This window comes from Pecten maximus, chromosome 8 (genome assembly GCF_902652985.1).
Source record: "Pecten maximus chromosome 8, xPecMax1.1, whole genome shotgun sequence".
NCBI classification, from domain to species: domain Eukaryota; kingdom Metazoa; phylum Mollusca; class Bivalvia; order Pectinida; family Pectinidae; genus Pecten; species Pecten maximus.
In genome coordinates, this window is record NC_047022.1 from 32,680,117 (window position 1) to 32,703,279 (window position 23,163).

Genomic DNA, 23,163 nt, shown 5'->3' on the forward strand with positions numbered 1-23,163 from the left:
CAGGAGTCGAGCCTCGCACTGATGTCAACATTTAGGTGTCGGTGTAACACAGATATTGGTCCTTGTCCAATAGGACACAGGAGTCGAGCCTCGCACCGATGTCAACATTTAGGTGTCAGTGTCGAGCCTCGCACTGATGTCAACATTTAGGTGTCGGTGTAACACAGATATTGGTCCTTGTCCAATAGGACACAGGAGTCGAGCCTCGCACTGATGTCAACATTTAGGTGTCGGTGTAACACAGATATTGGTCCTTGTCCAATAGGACACAGGAGTCGAGCCTCGCACTGATGTCAACATTTAGGTGTCGGTGTAACACAGATATTGGTCCTTGTCCAATAGGACACAGGAGTCGAGCCTCGCACCGATGTCAACATTTAGGTGTCAGTGTCGAGCCTCGCACTGATGTCAACATTTAGGTGTCAGTGTTCTGTAACACAGATATTGGTCCTTGTCCAATAGGACACAGGAGTCGAGCCTCGCACCGATGTCAACATTTAGGTGTCAGTGTCGAGCCTCGCACCGATGTCAACATTTAGGTGTCGGTGTAACAAAGATATTGGTCCTTGTCCAATAGGACACAGGAGTCGAGCCTCGCACCGATGTCAACATTTAGGTGTCGGTGTAACACAGATATTGGTCCTTGTCCAATAGGACACAGGAGTCGAGCCTCGCACCGATGTCAACATTTAGGTGTCAGTGTCGAGCCTCGCACTGATGTCAACATTTAGGTGTCAGTGTTCTGTAACACAGATATTGGTCCTTGTCCAATAGGACACAGGAGTCGAGCCTCGCACCGATGTCAACATTTAGGTGTCAGTGTCGAGCCTCGCACCGATGTCAACATTTAGGTGTCGGTGTAACAAAGATATTGGTCCTTGTCCAATAGGACACAGGAGTCGAGCCTCGCACCGATGTCAACATTTAGGTGTCGGTGTAACACAGATATTGATCCTTGTCCAGGAGGAACACAGGAGTCGAGCCTCACACAAACGTTAACATTTAGGTGTCGGTGTAACACAGATATTGATCCTTGTCCAGGAGGAACACAGGAGTCGAGCCTCACAAAAACGTTAACATTTAGGTGTGGGTGTAACACAGATATTGGTCCTTGTCCAGGAGACCATCTATACTAAAGTGATGGTTTAACATAGGAGTCAAGCCTCACACTGATGTCAATATTAAGGTGTCAGTGTAACAGATATTTGTGCTTGTCCAGGAGGATCACCTTATATCAAAGTTTTAATTTAACACTAATGTGCTGGTTTAACACAGTCAAACCATACACAGTAGATGTCCACTTTAGGTGTTGGTGTAACACAGAAGCTGATCCCTGTCCACGAGGATCACCTATAGATTGGTTGTACACTGGAGACCCAGGAAACTACTGCTGTCAATTTCTGCAAGCCTCTCTGCACTTTATGCATAAGAATTTACCTACAATGTCAAAGGAAAAAAGTTTATTTAGCATTTCCTGGTTTCAAAGTTACAGTCTACTATCTCTGAAATCAATAACAACCCCTGTCAATGATTTTACAGTGAAGATATTTACTATGAAACAACTATGCTAGCATTTTCATATAAAATTCTCTCCCGATAAACAATGAAACAATATGTGAATCAACAGTGTTTCTCTCTCTTTTTATTTATTTAATTTTATTTTGCTTTTAATTTAATAGCTGTCATTCCAAGGAATTTCACCAAATTTAGATATGAATTACCCAGATAGGACCTCTATATACATGTACCTTCCACATTTTAATTGAATCCAACATCTAACACTTGTATTATACATTTAGACCTGACTAGAACTGTAAGCCAATGACTATTACTAACCCCTACCCTTCATTGGAAACCATGGCAACCAAATGACAACTACTGTTTTGGAAAGTAGCAGCATTGTACATACTATACCAATTTCAGCTTAATGAGATAATATCTCAATTCTGACCAATTCTGACCTTGTTACCATGACAACCAAAATTTCTCAAACAAGAGATCCAACAGGGATCTTGGTGCCCACCATTGAATGACCTTTACTAATTTTGTTCTATGTGTGATCTTTTGTCTACTTCAATGACCTGATAACAATGCAAACACACATATGAAATCTAACAGATATTAGAGAAGAATTTTCTATGAATTAGAAACAGCAAAGTTAAACTTCAACTGCAAGCCATTGTGACTTCTGGATCAGACTCAAAATCAAATAGACACAACTACCGACCAAGGGAAACCTATATATGAAGCTTGTAACAAAGGGAACCTACCGCGGTACATATAAAATCTAAAAGATATTTAAGAACTACAGACCATAGTACATATAAAATCTAAAAGATATTTAAGAACTACAGACCATAGTACATATACAAGAGCTGTTGGAGAACAGCATAGCTCGTCTCGCAAATGTTTGTCAATAAATAATTCAAATATATTAATTGGAATGGTTTCGCAAATTGCATTAATAATATTTATATTGTTTACTTGATCAGATTATGTTTTGTGAATTCATGCATTTGGGAGACAAGCTATGCTGTTGTAGATTAAATGAAGATATTAAACACAAATGTAATTGCTTTTGGACATATTTCTTCAATTTTTTGACAACATATCCTAATGAGAGTTGTCTCCCTTGAAAAATGTGACCGGTATAAATTGTGTATTGTGACGTTTTCATATTGTTTTATATTCAGTTTCACCCCAAGAAAGGATAGTGTAACTCCATAGGGACTCTTTTACCAAATATCAGCACCCTAGTACAATCATAAAGTAATGTGTTAAAAAGCTTTCAACATTTGCACGAAAATTTCAAAAAAATATTTCAGTTTAACTCAGGAAAGGGATAGTTCAACCCCCACAGGGAACCTAATACCATGTATAACTATGCCTTTCAACACTCACAATATAAAGTTAACACAAAGTCCAAAGATTTAAAAACAAAAACAAAAAAACACAGATTTAAAAAAGAAAAAATCCAATTTTTACTCCAGGAAGGGATTGTCTTACTCCATAGGGACTCTATTGCCAAATATAAGCACCCTTGTACAATTATATAGTGATGTATTAAAACCTCTTAACAATTGCACCAAAAACTTAACGCAGAAATATTCTAAGTCCAAAAATTTGAAAAATTCTGGTTATTTCCTAAAAACATCTTTTAGTTTAACTCCGGCAGGGGATAGTTTAACCCAAGAGGGAGTTTATTACCAACTATCAGCACCCTAGTACAATTATAAAGTGATGTATTAATACCTTTCAACACTTGCACCAAAAACTTAACGCAGAAATATTCTAAGTCCAAAAATTTTCAAAAATCTGTTTTTTTTCCAAAAAATCTTTTAGTTTAACTCCGGCAGGGGATAGTTTGACCCCCACAGGGACCATATTACCATAAATTAATATGCCTTTCAACACTTGCACCAAAAATTTAACATTTGGAAAACCAACGCCGACGCCGGAGTGACAACATAAGCTCACTCTTCTTCGAAGAGACGAGCTAAAAATCTAAAAGATATTTAAGAACTACAGACCATAGTACATATAAAATCGAAAAGATATTTAAAAAGAACTTTAAATTTTGTGAGTTAGAAATCATAATACAGTAAAACACGTTTAGTACGAACACGCTTATAGCGATTTTACGGATATTGCGAACTGTTCCCGATTCCCCAGCTATTCTCCCTCTTACTTCTATGTAATTTTGTAATTATATTGCGAATTTCACATAGCGAAATATTGTCTATAACGAACCAATTTAGCGGTCCCGTCGGCTGAAATTCCGTGTTATTTTAACACTATAGTACGAACCCATCTTCCGAAGTAGGTAAGTCATGCCCTGGTGATCACGACCGCGTCATAGACAGGCACCCGAGGGCATGTTTCAGGGTATGTATTTGTACAGCTATTGAATCGGTGAGTTATGTTTTCGATGACTTCTGAATAAAGTGAGTTGTTTTGTCGATGTTATGTTAAGTTGTTAATCCATTCTTAGATGTCTTAGTGTGTACACAGTACATGTATGTTTGGCAATGGCTTTATCATAAAGCGACTTAGAGCTAATGAAAACGAGACTTCAGGGGTAAAAGTCACCGCAACGGAAATGACTGATGCAGATGCTGTAAAAGACGTTATGAACCTTTTGGACAGTGAAGACAAGGAGAAAATAGAGACAGAGGAGGAACATTCCGTAATCAGTGGTGCTACGGCGAGTGATTATTTACATGAGACAGGCCGTTTTCTGGAGTCCCAAAATGATACGTCAGATGCTTTTAGTACTTTGTACACACTTGCCTCACACGAAAGTTTCGGCAGAAAGTTATAACTGACTTAAAATAATTGCATCGCTTCTAATTTGTACTTACTTGTAATTTTATTTTAATATTTTCATACAGCGAAGTTTTTAGGAAAAAACAATAAAATTTGTAATACGCGTAATACAAACTATCGATATAGTGAACTGATTCAGTTGGTCCCCTGGGATTCGTTATAACCGTGTTTTACTGTACTGAACTTTTTAACTGTCAGCCATTTTGTTTTCTGGATAAGACTCTAATTCAAACACTGACAGGTCAAGAAGGGCCCATCATGTGGAAATGAAATAAAATATACATTATAAACATCAACCTCCATATTTGCTGGGCTAACAGAAATGAAAATACAGATAATAAAATCTTTTGTTGGAATTGATTTTTTTTAAATAGTCAGATATCCACTTTGTCCAATATCTTAGTAACTAAATGTCCTTTGACCCAGTGACCTTGACCTTGGAAAGTTGACTTCTTATATTCCTCCAATACTTTTCAAGAAATAGCGATAATAAAGTTCACTTGGCAAAACCCAAGATGACTGACTGTTGGCCATTTTGTTTCCCCAATCAGACTGGTTCCCCAATCAGACTGTAAATTCAATGGGCACAACCAGGGTCCAAGGGGAACTTACACATGAAATTTGAGAAATCTCAAACAATTACTTTTCAAGAAATAGTGATTACAAGAATTGTTTACAGATGGACGACAACTAACAATGGACACATGCATGTCTTCACATATTCTGTATATATATAACATTCCTTTGTAGTTTTATTGAAATTGTTTTATGTTTGGAAGAGTAAGCCACACAAGATATGGAACTTAATGGTTGTCAGGGAAACAGGACACAATAACATGTGTACAAAGTTTCATTGAAATCCATGCATTATCCTGGGAAGAGTAGGTGGTATAAATTGGTCTGTAGACAGCTTCAAGATCATTTACACTCGAAGTATGACATTCAACGATGGTAGCAAACAGACAAGATATCTTGACTCTCTTCACACTTACAACAAACCCTGGACCAGATCAAACCCAAATCAACAATAAATGACTCTAAATGACTCACCTCGGAGTAGTTGTGGGTTTTGATCTTGCTTGTCCGGCCCTTGATGATTGCATAACAGAAGAGTGTGATGAACATCACAAACAGAAAATAGCTTGTGTGCATGAGGTGGAGATTGATGACAGATCTGTCCTCCTGTTGAGTGTAAAGCAAACAAAATAAATACTGCAGGGAACATGAGAAATGAGTCATACATATTCATCTGAGGAACTGATACATACCAATAAATATCAAGAAACAATCCAATTTCCTCTTAAAGAATAAACAGCTGGATAGTCTGTACTTCACAGTAATATTCAGATCATTCAATTTTTACTTATGCAGATTACACTTTGTTAATCTAAGAAATGCCTATTAGTGTCATTTTTAACATACTACTATATTCTGAAAGTCACTAGAGAAAAAATTATTCCATAGAAATAGACATATCAACAGTGCTTACCAAAGTCAACATCATAGTGAACCTGGGGTCAACCTTGTGTTTGACCTTGATGACCGGCGTATCTTGACACTGTGATGCTATTGTTGGTAGGAGAGTGAACTGGTTTCCCTGGTAACTCTGCATCCTCGTGTGCACTTCATTGTTTGACTCATTAGCAAAATTGTAGCATGCACCCACTTGTCTGAAGATATACAATGTACGAACTGTAGAAAACTCACTCTTGAACTGGTATACAAAATACTGTACAGCCAGTTATTTATGCAGGTAAAAAACTTCTTGATTTTAAAACAAAAGAATTTCTACAAATAAAGATTTGGCCATAGGCGGAAATCTATTTTTTCGCAAATCCATAGACACTTGTTCCAAATCATTTACAGTATATTTGCCTATACAATATGTAGCATTGAACAACAGTATGATTTAATGAGATCTGTTATTGTTATAAACCCAAGTATTGTGTACAACCATGTTATTTTCGCTATACTATGTAATTTTCGTTATACTATGTAATAATAAATCATCGATCATAAGTAACATATATAATACATTCTGAACAAATGTTATAGTCAAAATAACCTTGGATGATTTGAGATGGCTGAGTTGGCTAATGATGGTACAACTAATAAACCTTACCCAAAGTCTATTTAACGGATAATAATTACCCGTGTCTTATTATTTCACCGATAACATTTTCATGACTTTGTCATTGGCCAGCGAAATAGCAAAAAACAATTTCATCTCTGTGAAAATAACTGGCTATATAGTACAACATGGTAAAAAATATAATCTATACATACAAAGTAGAAACTGCAGGTCATATCAAAGTTTACATAAGTTATATACATGTATATAACTGTTATATACATGTATATAACTGTACTGTTACCATAAACTTTTCTATTTTACTGTGGTAAGTACTAAACATCATCTAACAACTTAATGAATCACTCTTGTTGGCTAACTGCTTCTACAGCAAACCTGTGTGGTTGTGAAGGTCATATAATATGAACTCAAGTTCAATCGAACCAAGGGCCTGTGAGTTGTTAAACACGATGATATATACGGTATAGAAAGACCAACAGTGTATGGAGAATAAAGGGACTTGTAAACTGATGCATCAAGTAAGGGCATGCCATAAAAAAACATACTGGTTACTAAGACAAGGGAAACATGGGCCTGTATATTGATACATATTACCAGACTTACCTTGTACTGGGAAAAAAGCCACAGGGGCCTGTATATTGATACATATTACCAGACTTACCTTGTACTGGGAAAAAAAGTCACAGGGGCCTGTATGTTGATACATGTTACCTGACTTACCTTGTACTGGGAAAAAAAGCCACAGGGGCCTGTATATTGATACATGTTACCAGACTTACCTTGTACTGGGAAAAAAAGCCACAGGGGCCTGTAAATTGATAATGCCACCAGATTTACCTTGTACTGGGAAAAAAAGCCACGGGGCCTGCATGTTGATGTCACCAGACTTACCTTGTACTGGGAAAAAAAGCCACAGGGGCCTGTAAGTTGATACATGTGAGGATATGTACAGAAGGACAAGTGCTCCCAGAACACTCAGTGTTGTTCCAATCAAACGGGAAGTTCATGGTCACATTCATCTCAAGGTCAGCAGCTGGCCCTGAAAATCCACAAGGTAATTCATATGTAGTATCTTGATGTTTATTCTAGGCTAATATATTCTGCTGTAAGTGGCTGTCTGAAACTAACATTTGAAGATTTAAAGAGTTGCGTTGTCTTGAAAACTGTTGGCAGTATTATTGCGATTGCATACCTGATAATCCAATTTGACTACCCGTTACTGTGGACGACAGGAATGTCACATTCTGTGTGATCCCGTAAAAGTGGGGTGTTGGCCTCATTTCCACCATCATCGTCAGTGATGTGTTACTGTAACATAGAGGTAATATTTTTTCGGATGTTGTACTTATTCATTTCAACAACTCCAAACAGTCATTGTGTTAATCAATATAATCTTTAACTAAATGTAAAAGTGGAGAGTATATGTCATCTTATAACCTAAGGCTAGACAATCTTTCCCTCCAGCCTAGTGGTGCATGTGGGATGTCTGCTTGGAGTGCAAGAGGTGGCTAGTTTGAGGCCCAGCGGGGTCACTGGATTTTTTCATTACTCCTTCTTATTGCAGATTTAGTGCCGTTGACCACTCCAAGTGTAAATCATAAAATATATTAAGAGATCCCTTGGAGCCACAGAGCCTGGAATGTGGTTGTCTTTTAGGGGTGGGGGGGTAGGGGCAAAGACTGAAAGAGGGACAAGTGTAAGAACATGTCACTTTACAAGTTCAGGTAAGCAAGAATTTCCCTTTAGCCTTTAGTGGTAGGATGTCCCTTTGAACAGCAAGAGGTCGCTAGTCCGAAGTCTGGCACATGTTTGTAAGTTACACAAAAACGTTGCGTAACTTTACGCCATATTCACCCTGTCGTAACAATTTAAAATTGAACGTAAGCATGCCCTTTTGAACAGAAAATGTTATTACCATAAGAGAACGACTATGCCTTGTGAATGCTTGCTTCAGGATAGAAACCAAGTTTTGAATGTCGAGGAGGGTTCCTGGCAAAATACTCATTGTCAAGCAACTAATTGTGCACATATGCGTGGACTAGCTGTGCCAACAGTAGTCTATTTTAAGAGTATTAAGTAACTATGTGTGCAGTGAGCAAAATCTGTGGGAATTGCATTGTTACTGTTTGTTTTACCACATGATAAACAATATGAAATAATAATTTTATGAAAATTTTTTATCTTCTCTCAATAATATCTTTGTTTCAATAGAACAAAATAAAGTTCATAGTCTGTATACGGGACTTGGGTATAGGACCTACATACGATTTTCATCCCAAAAGTGTCGCCCTTTTTTACCTTTACGTTGGAGAGCAGTATAAAATACCGGGAGAATGTATAATTTTGACATAAGATACAAAAAAAGTTATGAACACCTTTGTGAAACGGAGCTTCGTGAGTTTTGCGTATTTTGACGTAAGATACAACAAGAGATCCCAGAGGGATCTTCTCTCTATTTTTCTCTTCCTTTTAATTACTAATCTGTGTAAATTGAGAAACATCCCTCCAGTACTTTTCAAACAAGGGGAACGTATATATAAAATTTGAGATTTAGCGATAACGGCTGTCTGTCGGCCAGGTTGTTTTCAGATTGGTCCCAAAATATAATACAAGGGACCAAGGGGAACTTACATATGAAATTTGAGAAAGATCCCTTCAGTACTTTCTGTAAAATAGTGATAACAAACTTCAATGGTCGAAAACAAAGATGGCTGCCTGTCGGCCATGTTGTTTTCAGATTTGTTCCAAAATGCAATATGCATAACTAGGGACCAAGGGGAACCTGCATATTAAATCTTAGAAAGATCCCTTCAGTACTTTCCGAGAAATAGAGGTAACAAACTTCAATGGTCAAAATCCTAGATGGCTGCCTGTCAGCCATGTTCTTTTCCGATCGCTCCAAAATGCAATATGCACAACTTGGGATCAAGGGGAACCTGCATATTAAATTTTAGAAAGATCCCTTCAGTACTTTCTGGGAAACGGACGGACGGACGATGGACCACGGACGCAAGGCGATTTGAATAGCCCACCATTTAATGATGGTGGGCTAAAACAAGAGCTGTTGGAGAACAGCATAGCTCGTCTCGCAAATGTTTGTCAATAAATAATTGAAATATATTAACTTGTATGGTTTCGCAAATTGCATTAATAATATTTATATTGTTTACTTGATCAGATTGTGTTTTGTGAATTCATGCAATTTTCAAAACCATACCAATTTAAATGTATAAAAATTGTTTATTGACAAACATTCGGGAGACAAGCTATGCTGTTGTATGTAATTGCTTTTGGGCCTATTTCTTCAATTTTTTGATAAAATATTATCCTTATGAGAGTTGTCTCCCTTGAAAAATGTGGACCGGTATAAATTGTCTAATGTGAGCATTTTCACATTTTTTTTTTTTCCAGTTTCACCCCAAGAAGGGATAGTGTAACTCCAGAGGGACTCTTTTACCAAAATATCAGCACCCAATACAATTATAAAGTGATGTGTTAATACCTTTCAACACTTGCACCAAAAATTTAGACAAGAGATCCCAGAGGGATCTTGGCGCCCACCATTGAATGATCTTTATAGGTTCCATGTCAGATCGATCTTTTCTCTACTTTTCCCTTCCTCTAAGTCTTACTAATCTGTGTAAATTCAGAAACAGCCCTCTAGTACTTTTCAAACAAGGGGAACCTATATATAAAATTTAAGATTTAGCGATAATGGCTGTCTGTCAGCCATGTTGTTTTCGGATTGGTCCCAAAATGCAACACCAGGGACCAAAGGGAACGTACATATGAAATTTGAGAAAGATCCCTTCAGTACCTTCTGTAAAATAGCGATAACAAACTTCAATTGTTAAAATACAAGATGGCTGTCTATCAGCCAGGTTGTTTTCTGACTTGTCTCAAAATCCAATATGCATAACTAGGCACAGAGGGCAACCTACAAATGAAATTTGAGAAAGATCCTTTCAGCAATTTCTGACAAATAGTGATAACAAACTTCAATTGTCAAAATCAAAGATGGCTGCCTGTCGGCCATGTTGTTTTCCTATTGGTCTCAAAATGTAATGTGCATAACTAGGCACCGAGGGGAACCTACATATGAAATTTGAGAAAGATCCATTCAGCACTTTCTCAGAAATAGCGATAACAAACTTTGATTGTCAAAATCCAAGATGGCTGCCTGTCGGCCATGTGGTTTTCTGATAGGTCTCAAAATGTAATATGCATAACTAGGCACCAAGGGGAACCTACATATGAAATTTGAGAAAGATTCCTTCAGTACTTTCTCAGAAATAGCGATAACATATTTCAATTGTCAAAATCCAAGATGGCTGCCTGTCGGCCATGTTGTTTTCCGATAGGTCTCAAAATGCAATATGCATAACTAGGCACCAAGGGAATCCTACATATGAAATTTGAGAAAGATCCCTTCAGTACCTTCTCAGAAATAGCGATAACAAACTTCAATTGTCAAAATCAAAGATGGCTGCCTGTCGGCCATGTTGTTTTCTGATTGGTCTCAAAATGCAATATGCATAACTAGGCACCAAGGGGAATCTAAATATGAAATTTGAGAAAGATTCCTTCAGTACATTCTCAGAAATAGCGATAACAAACTTCAATTGTCAAAATCCAAGATGGCTACCTGTCGGCCATGTTGTTTTCCGATAGGTCTCAAAATGCAATATGCATAACTAGGCACCAAGGGAAACATACATATGAAATTTGAGAAAGATCCCTTCAGTACTTTCTCAGAAATAGCAATAACAAACTTCAATTGTCAAAATCCAAGATGGCTGCCTGTCGGCCATGTTGTTTTCCGATTGGTCTCAAAATGCAATATGCATAACTAGGCACCAAGGGGAGCCTACATATGAAATTTGAGAAAGATCCCTTCAGTACTTTCTCAGAAATAGCGATAACAAACTTCAATTGTCAAAATCCAAGATGGCTGCCTGTCGGCCATGTTGTTTTCCGATTGGTCTCAAAATGCAATATGCATAACTAGGCACCAAGGGGAACCCACATATGAAATTTGAGAAAGATCCCTTCAGTTCTTTCTGAGGATTAGCGATAACAAGAATTGTTTACGGACGGACGGAGGGACGGACGGACGGAGGGACGGACGGAGGGACGGAGGGACGGACGGACGGACGACGGACCACGGACGCAGGGCGATTTGAATAGCCCACCATCTGATGATGGTGGGCTAAAAATCTGCTTTTTCCCCAAAAAAATCTTTCAGTTTAACTCTGGCAAGGGATAGTTTAACCCCCAAAGGGAACCTAATACCATGTATTACTATGCCTTTCAACACTCACAACATAAACTTAATACAAAGTTCAAAGATTTAAAAAAAAAAAAAAGATTTAAAAAGAAAAAATCCAATTTTTTTTTAAAAAGTTTTACTCCAGGAAGGAATTGTCTTACTCCATAGGGACTCTATTGCCAAATATCAGCACCCTAGTACAATTGTAAAATGATGTATTAAAACCATTTAACACTTGCACCAAAAATTTTACACAGAATCCAAAAAAAAAAAAAAATCTTTTAGTTTTTTCAAATCTACTTCCGTGATGCATTAATGCATCATTCGGCCCCGTCACGGTGATGCATTAATGCATCATCAGGGCTTAAAGGGTTAAACTCCAACAGGGGATAGTTTAACCCCCACAGGGACCATATTACCATAAATTACTATGCCTTTCAACACCTGCACCAAAAACGTAGCATTTGAAAACCAACGCCAACGCCAATGCCCGAGTGACAACATAAGCTCTCACTCTTCTTTGAAGAGACGAGCTAAAAATGATAAACACCTTTGTGAAACGGACTTATGAGCTTCAAAAGTTTTGCGTTAAAGTTTTCGTAATTATTTATGAAAATTTGTAAGTTACGAAGTTTTGTGAAACAGTACCCAGAGCTTATAATTATAATCAGCAGTGACATACACAAAACTTACACAACATCATCTCCAGTTTGTGGTGACCTCTCGGTGGTAGTCGGCGACCCCACTAGCTTGTTGCTGATAACATTTAATTTGTCAGTCAACCTTGAAGATCCAGGTGAAACTTCATAAGAATATGTTGATGAGTTTCCAATCATACAAAACTCCAGCTCAGCAAAATTATCCAGGAACTTATTCCAATCCTGCCATGTTAGAAAACAATACATTAACAAATCTGTATCTGTGCATGTATGAAATTAAACAGTAACATAAAACAAGAGACCCCAGTGGGATCTTGGTAGCCACCATTGAATAATCTTTATTGGTCCTATGAAAGACAGGCCTTTTCTCTACTTTTCCCTTCTGTCCTCTCTTCCCCTGAATTATTTGACAACATGGGGAACTTACTTGAAGTCTAAGAAAGATCTAAAAACTAGGAGAAGAACAAGAAATAACACTAACAAACTCCAAAGATGACTGCTAGTTGGCCATTTTGTTTTCCCAATCAGGCTAAAAATTCAATGGCCACAGCTAGGGACCAAAATAAACCTAAATGTAAAGTTTGGGCAATATCCCTCCAATACTTTTCAAGAAGTAATGATAACAAACTTTTACTGTCAAAATCCAAGATGGCCACCTGTTGGCCAATTTGCTTTATTCACACATATTGAACTATATAAAATGTTTGTTGTGTTTGCTAGTAATATTTCCTTTTCATTATTATTGCTTTATTTCCAAACAAAGTCACACAGAAGCAATTGTTACTATATAAAGATTGGCAAATCATTTCTTCTTTGGTATATTTCCTCCCAAATGGACTCATCAGAATGCTTTTATAAGATCATCTGGATGTTGTTACACAATCATTATATGAGCATTTAAATGGATTCTCCTGGAACATTATCTAGATCAATAAAACAGATCTAATCAAATAAAACACTAACCTTTGTTAAATCAGGATTAATAAGTTGGTCGTTGACCTTCACAATGTAGGCCAAGGTCAGAAGAACGACTGCGCAGCCTCCGAGACATATCATAAAAATAACAAGTGGAGGCTTGCTGGATACGAATCCCTTCACGTTCTCAACCGATGGGGGAGGCATGGCACACATCAGCAATAGCCTATAAAAGACCAGTCACACAAATCATTAAAGGTTATTGTCAGCCATAAATCACAAAAGCATACATAATATGAAATGGAAATGATAACTTGCCAGTCAGTCTGTAAATCACTTATTGGTTTACATGTATGGATTTTGGGCATTCACATTATATATACACATTGTACATAGCAAAAATATATAGGGGATATCTAACGGTGTCTTTAGTAATTATGTTTCACGAGTGTGAAAATATTAGCCACACGAGTGAAATATATTTGGTATTACTGATTTCTGTTTCTTACATTTTATAGCAAAATATACCGAGGCAGCTAAATCTCTCTCCGAATTCATTGTGTTCCCCTGTCAAGGGCTCACAAATCATAGAAATGTACGCCAAATTGTGACGTTATGTATTCTATCTTGCATTATGACGTCATATAACATGACAGAGAGCTGCCTGCCTGTGTTACATTGGCGCCCATGTAGGGACTCGGGAATTATACTCATTCACTGCTTGCGAAAGCATCGCTGTTACCCCTGAAAACTCGAGGACGAGTTCTTTCCTGGAGGGGGAGTATGTAACCCTGGTAAATACTAGCCGCAATATACCGCTCGGCTAGAGAGATCTTCTCTTTAGCTCGATCGGTTGAGCGTAAGACTAGTAAGCCAGAGGTCCCGGGTTCAATCCCTAGCGGAGGCAGTGATTTAAATTTAATTAATCATGCGCTCTGTTACATGCACAAGATGGCTGCCTGTCGGCACCACTTCACTGGTAAAAATGTAATAAAATGTGACATTCACAATATTGTACTATAAATAATATTTTATTACATTTAATCTACTCATGTATTACAAACTGTACAATGTCCTTTATATTAAGATTTTCAGAGTTAATATAGATGCAGTTACAACGTGGAACATTATTCAACAGTGTATACTAGATAAAGACAACTATCTCATAATATTTCTCTACAGATCTGAACAATTAAATATTCTGAAAATGATACACACACACAATCCAGACACATCATACACAATCCAGACACATCATACACATACACAATCCAGACACATCATACACATACACAATCCAGACACATCATACACACACACACACACAATCTAGACACATCATACACACACACAATCCAGACACATCATACACACACACAATCCAGACACATCATACACACACACAATCTAGACACATCATACACATACACAATCCAGACACATCATACACATACACAATCCAGACACATCATACACACACACAATCCAGACATATCATACACATACACAATCCAGACACATCATACACATACACAATCCAGACACATCATACACACACACAATCTAGACACATCATACACACACACAATCCTAGACACATCATACACATACACAATCCAGACACATCATACACATACACAATCCTAGACACATCATACACACACAATCCAGACACATCATACACACACAATCCAGACACATCATACACACACAATCCAGACACATCATACACACACAATCCAGACACATCATACACACACACACAATCTAGACACATCATACACATACACAATCCAGACACATCATACACATACACAATCCAGACACATCATACACACACAATCCAGACACATCATACACACACAATCCAGACACATCATACACATACACAATCTAGACACATCATACACATACACAATCCAGACATATCATACACATACACAATCCAGACACATCATACACATACACAATCCAGACACATCATACACATACACAATCTAGACACATCATACACATACACAATCTAGACATATCATACACATACACAATCCAGACACACCATACACAATCCAGACACATCATACACAATCCAGACACATCATACACATACACAATCCAGACACATCATACACATACACAATCCAGACACACCATACACAATCCAGACACATCGTACACATACAACAATCCAGGACACTCATACACAATACACAATCCAGGACACATCATACACAATCCAGACACATCATACACACACAATCCAGGACACATCATACACATACACAAATCCAGACCACATCATACACATACACAATCCAGACACATCATACAACACACACAATCCAGACATATCATACACATAGCACAATCTAGACACATCATACAACATACACAATCCAGACACCTCAGAACCATACACAATCCAGACACATCATACACACACAATCCAGACACATCATACACAATCCAGACACATCATACACATACACAATCCAGACACATCATACACATACACAATCCAGACACATCATACACATACACAATCCAGACACACCATACACAATCCAGACACATCATACACATACACAATCCAGACACATCATACACATACACAATCCAGACACATCATACACAATCCAGACACATCATACACAATCCAGACACATCATACACATACACAATCCAGACACATCATACACATACACAATCCAGACACATCATACACACACAATCTAGACACATCATACACATACACAATCCAGACACATCATACACATACACAATCTAGACACATCATACACATACACAATCCAGACACATCATACACATACACAATCTAGACACATCATACACATACACAATCCAGACACATCATACACATACACAATCCAGACACATCATACACATACACAATCCAGACACATCATACACAATCCAGACACATCATACACATACACAATCCAGACACATCATACACATACACAATCTAGACACATCATACACATACACAATCTAGACACATCCATACACATACACAATCTAGACACATCATACACTACACAATCTAGACACATCATACACACTACACAATCCAGACACATCATACACATACACAATCTAGACACATCATACACATCACACAATCTAGACATATCATACACATACACAATCTAGACACATCATACACAGCACACATCCAGACACTATCATATCACATACAATCCTAGACACATCATACACATACACAATCTAGACACATCATACACATACACAATCCAGACATATCATACACATACACAATCTAGACACATCATACACATACACAATCCAGACACATCATACACATACACAATCCAGACACATCATACACATACACAATCCAGACACATCATACACATACACAATCTAGACACATCATACACATACACAATCCAGACACATCATACACACACACCACACATCTCAACACATCATACACACACACACACAATCTAGACACATCAACACCATAACACATCCTCCCAGACACATCATACACACACACAATCAGACACATCATACACATCACAATCCAGACACATCATACACATACACAACACAATCCAGACACATCAACACACATACCACACATCCAGACACATCATACACATACCACACAATCAGACACATCATACACAACACAATCTAGACACATCATACACACATACAATCATACACAACAACACATACACAATCCAGACACATCATACACATACACAATCCAGACACATCATACACATACACAATCCAGACACATCATACACATACACAATCCAGACACATCATACACACACAATCCAGACACATCATACACACACAATCCAGACACATCATACACATACACAATCCAGACACATCATACACATACACAATCCAGACACATCATACACACACAATCCAGACACATCATACACACACACAATCCAGACACATCATACACATACACAATCCAGACACATCATACACATACACAATCCAGACACATCATACACACACACAATCCAGACACATCATACACATACACAATCTAGACACATCATACACATACACAATCTAGACACATCATACACATACACAATCCAGACACATCATACACACACACAAACCAGACATATCATACACACACACAATCTAGACACATCATACACATACACAATCTAGACATATCATACACATACACAATCCAGACATATCATACACATACACAATCTAGACACATCATACACATACACAATCTAGACACATCATACACATACACAATCTAGACACATCATACACACACAGAATCTAGACACATCATACACATACACAATCTAGACACATCATATACACACACAATCCAGACACATCATACACATACACAATTCAGACACATCATACACATACACAATCCAGACACATCATACACATACACAATCCAGACACATCATACACACACAATCCAGACACATCATACACACACAATCCAGACACATCATACACATACACAATCCAGACACATCATACACACACACAATCCAGACACATCATACACATACACAATCCAGACACATCATACACACACACAATCCAGACACATCATACACATACACAATCCAGACACATCATACACATACACAATCCAGACATATCATACACATACACAATCCAGACACATCATACACATACACAATCCAGACACATCATACACACACAATCCAGACACATCATACACATACACAATCCAGACACATCATACACACACACAATCCAGACACATCATATACATACACAATCTAGACACATCATACACATACACAATCTAGACATATCATATACATACACAATCTAGACACATCATATACATACACAATCTAGACATATCATATACATACACAATCCAGACACATCATATACATACACAATCTAGACATATCATACACATACACAATCTAGACACATCATACACATACACAATCTAGACATATCATATACATACACAATCCAGACACATCATATACATACACAATCTAGACATATCATATACATACACAATCTAGACATATCATATACATACACAATCCAGACACATCATATACATACACAATCTAGACATATCATATACATACACAATCTAGACACATCATACACATACACAATCTAGACATATCATACACACAATCCAGACATATCATACACACAATCCAGACACATCATACACATACACAATCCAGACACATCATACACATACACAATCCAGACACATCATACACACACACAATCCAGACACATCATACACATACACAATCCAGACATATCATACACATACACAATCTAGACACATCATACACATACACAATCTAGACATATCATACACATACACAATCCAGACACATCATACACATACACAATCCAGACACATCATACACACACACAATCTAGACACATCATACACACACACAATCCAGACACATCATACACATACACAATCCAGACACATCATACACACACACAATCCAGACACATCATACACATACACAATCCAGACACATCATACACACACACAATCCAGACACATCATACACATACACAATCCAGACACATCATACACATACACAATCCAGACACATCATACACACACACAATCCAGACACATCATACACATACACAATTCAGACACATCATACACATACACAATCCAGACACATCATACACACACACAATCCAGACACATCATACACACACACAATCCAGACACATCATACACACACACAATCTAGACACATCATACACATACACAATCCAGACACATCATACACATACACAATCCAGACACATCATACACATACACAATCCAGACACATCATACACATACACAATCCAGACACATCATACACACACACAATCTAGACACATCATACACATACACAATCTAGACACATCATACACATACACAATTCAGACACATCATACACACACACAATCCAGACATATCATACACATACACAATCTAGACACATCATACACATACACAATCTAGACACATCATACACATACACAATCCAGACACATCATACACACACACAATCCAGACACATCATACACACACACAATCTAGACACATCATACACATACACAATCTAGACACATCATACACACACAGAATCTAGACACATCATACACACACACAATCCAGACACATCATACACACACACAATCCAGACACATCATACACATACACAATCCAGACACATCATACACATACACAATCCAGACACATCATATACACATACACAATCCAGACACATCATACACATACACAATCCAGACACATCATACACATACACAATCTAGACACATCATACACATACACAATCCAGACACATCATACACATACACAATCCAGACACATCATACACACACACAATCCAGACATATCATACACATACACAATCCAGACACATCATACACATACACAATCCAGACATATCATACACACACACAATCTAGACACATCATACACATACACAATCCAGACACATCATACACATACACAATCTAGACATATCATACACACACACAATCCAGACACATCATACACACACACAATCTAGACATATCATACACATACACAATCTAGACACATCATACACACATACACAATCTAGACACATCATACACATACACAATCCAGACACATCATACACATACACATACACAATCCAGACACATCATACACATACACAATCCAGACACATCATACACATACACAATCCAGACATATCATACACATACACATACACAATCCAGACACATCATACACATACACAATCCAGACACATCATACACACACACAATCTAGACACATCATACACATACACAATCCAGACACATCATACACATACACAATTCAGACACATCATACACATACACAATCTAGACACATCATACACATACACAATCCAGACACATCATACACATACACAATCTAGACACATCATACACATACACAATCCAGACACATCATACACATACACAATCTAGACACATCATACACATACACAATCCAGACACATCATACACATACACAATCCAGACACATCATACACATACACAATCCAGACATATCATACACATACACATACACAATCCAGACACATCATACACATACACAATCCAGACACATCATACACACACACAATCTAGACACATCATACACATACACAATCCAGACACATCATACACATACACAATTCAGACACATCATACACATACACAATCTAGACACATCATACACATACACAATCCAGACACATCATACACATACACAATCCAGACACATCATACACATACACAATCTAGACACATCATACACACACAATCCAGACACATCATACACACACACAATCCAGACACATCATACACACACACAATCCAGACACATCATACACATACACAATCCAGACACATCATACACATACACAATCCAGACACATCATACACACACACAATCCAGACACATCATACACATACACAATCCAGACACATCATACACATACACAATCTAGACACATCATACACATACACAATCCAGACACATCATACACATACACAATCTAGACATATCATACACATACACAATCTAGACACATCATACACACACACAATCCAGACACATCATACACACACACAATCCAGACACATCATACACATACACAATCTAGACACATCATATACACATACACAATCTAGACACATCATACACATACACAATCCAGACACATCATACACATACACAATCCAGACACATCATATACACATACACAATCTAGACATATCATACACATACACAATCTAGACACATCATACACATACACAATCTAGACACATCATACACAATCCAGACACATCATACACATACACATTCCAGACACATCATACACATACACAATCTAGACATATCATACACATACACAATCCAGACACATCATACACATACACAATCCAGACATATCATACACATACACAATCTAGACACATCATACACATACACAATCTAGACACATCATACACATACACAATCTAGACATATCATACACATACACAATCTAGACATATCATACACATACACAATCTAGACATATCATACACATACACAATCCAGACACATCATACACATACACAATCCAGACACATCATACACATACACAATCTAGACACATCATACACATACACAATCCAGACACATCATACACATACACAATCTAGACACATCATACACATACACAATCCAGACATACCATACACATACACAATCCAGACACATCATACACATACACAATCTAGACACATCATACACATACACAATCTAGACATATCATACACATACACAATCCAGACACATCATACACACACACAATCCAGACACATCAACACATACACAATCTAGACACATCATACACATACACAATCTAGACACATCATATACACATACACAATCTAGACACATCATACACATACACAATCTAGACATATCATACACACACACAATCCAGACACATCATACACATACACAATCTAGACACATCATATACACATACACAATCTAGACACATCATACACATACACAATCTAGACATATCATACACACACACAATCCAGACACATCATACACATACACAATCTAGACATATCATACACATACACAATCCAGACATATCATACACACACAATCCAGACATATCATACACATACACAATCCAGACACATCATACACATACACAATCTAGACACATCATATACACATACACAATCTAGACACATCATACACATACACAATCTAGACATATCATACACATACACAATCCAGACATATCATACACACACAATCCAGACATATCATACACATACACAATCCAGACATATCATACACATACACAATCCAGACACATCATACACATACACAATCTAGACACATCATATACACATACACAATCCAGACACATCATACACATACACAATCCAGACACATCATACACATACACAATCTAGACACATCATACACATACACAATCCAGACACATCATACACATACACAATCTAGACACATCATACACATACACAATCCAGACATATCATACACATACACAATCCAGACATATCATATACACATACACAATCTAGACACATCATACACATACACAATCTAGACACATCATACACACACACAATCTAGACACATCATACACACACACAATCTAGACACATCATACACATACACAATCCAGACATATCATACACATACACAATCCAGACATATCATACACATACACAATCCAGACACATCATACACACACACAATCTAGACACATCATACACATACACAATCTAGACATATCATACACAGGGTCTTGACACAAATTCCCAACCCACAGTACATATGGACAGTTAATTGTGCGGGTGCTTGCTGTTGTACCCTAGAAACATTCCAATATAAAACAATTGTTGATGCCGTTCATCCCTAAATTAAAGTTTCTTTCCATATATTAGATCATTTACACCTGTCATACCTTCCATTACCCTCCCCTAACATTAACTGGATAACCCAATCCCAAGCTCTGCGTCCTAAATCAAACTTCCTGTCAATCCGACATTGATTAGTTCTACAAGTACCTTATTAGTTCATATGATATCTGTTTTACAATCCCACATTAAAATATTATTTCAAAAATTAATAGGTACAATGTAGGAAGCTATCATTAAGTCATATATTATGTATGATATATACTCTGGACACAACAGACTAGTGGTACATGTGTAACCCAACTCTCAAGGAAATAAAATACAAAATGGGTGTACAATATACACCATAGCAACAATGGCCC

General features: G+C 37.4%; 1 protein-coding gene and 1 long non-coding RNA gene across 2 annotated transcripts in view; one reads left to right on the plus strand and one right to left on the minus strand.

Annotated features, from left to right (window-relative positions):
- On the plus strand, nt 1-1,049 carry LOC117333240. Its single transcript, XR_004533856.1, has 4 exons — nt 1-112; nt 151-381; nt 540-693; nt 852-1,049. It is a non-coding gene; the product is annotated as an uncharacterized LOC117333240 (long non-coding RNA).
- Nucleotides 1,050-1,060: 11 nt separating this feature from the next.
- The window catches only part of LOC117333237 (transmembrane protein 248-like), a 28,015-nt gene continuing 5,912 nt past the window's right edge, over nt 1,061-23,163 (minus strand). The window contains exons 2-8 of the mRNA XM_033892431.1: nt 13,310-13,487; nt 12,381-12,568; nt 7,611-7,726; nt 7,310-7,457; nt 5,816-5,996; nt 5,377-5,508; nt 1,061-1,437 (exon numbers count right to left, since the gene is read on the minus strand). Coding sequence (XP_033748322.1) covers nt 1,420-1,437; nt 5,377-5,508; nt 5,816-5,996; nt 7,310-7,457; nt 7,611-7,726; nt 12,381-12,568; nt 13,310-13,477 — 951 coding nt within the window. The 5' untranslated portion in view covers nt 13,478-13,487 and the 3' untranslated portion in view covers nt 1,061-1,419. The remainder of the gene's footprint in view (nt 1,438-5,376; nt 5,509-5,815; nt 5,997-7,309; nt 7,458-7,610; nt 7,727-12,380; nt 12,569-13,309; nt 13,488-23,163) is intronic.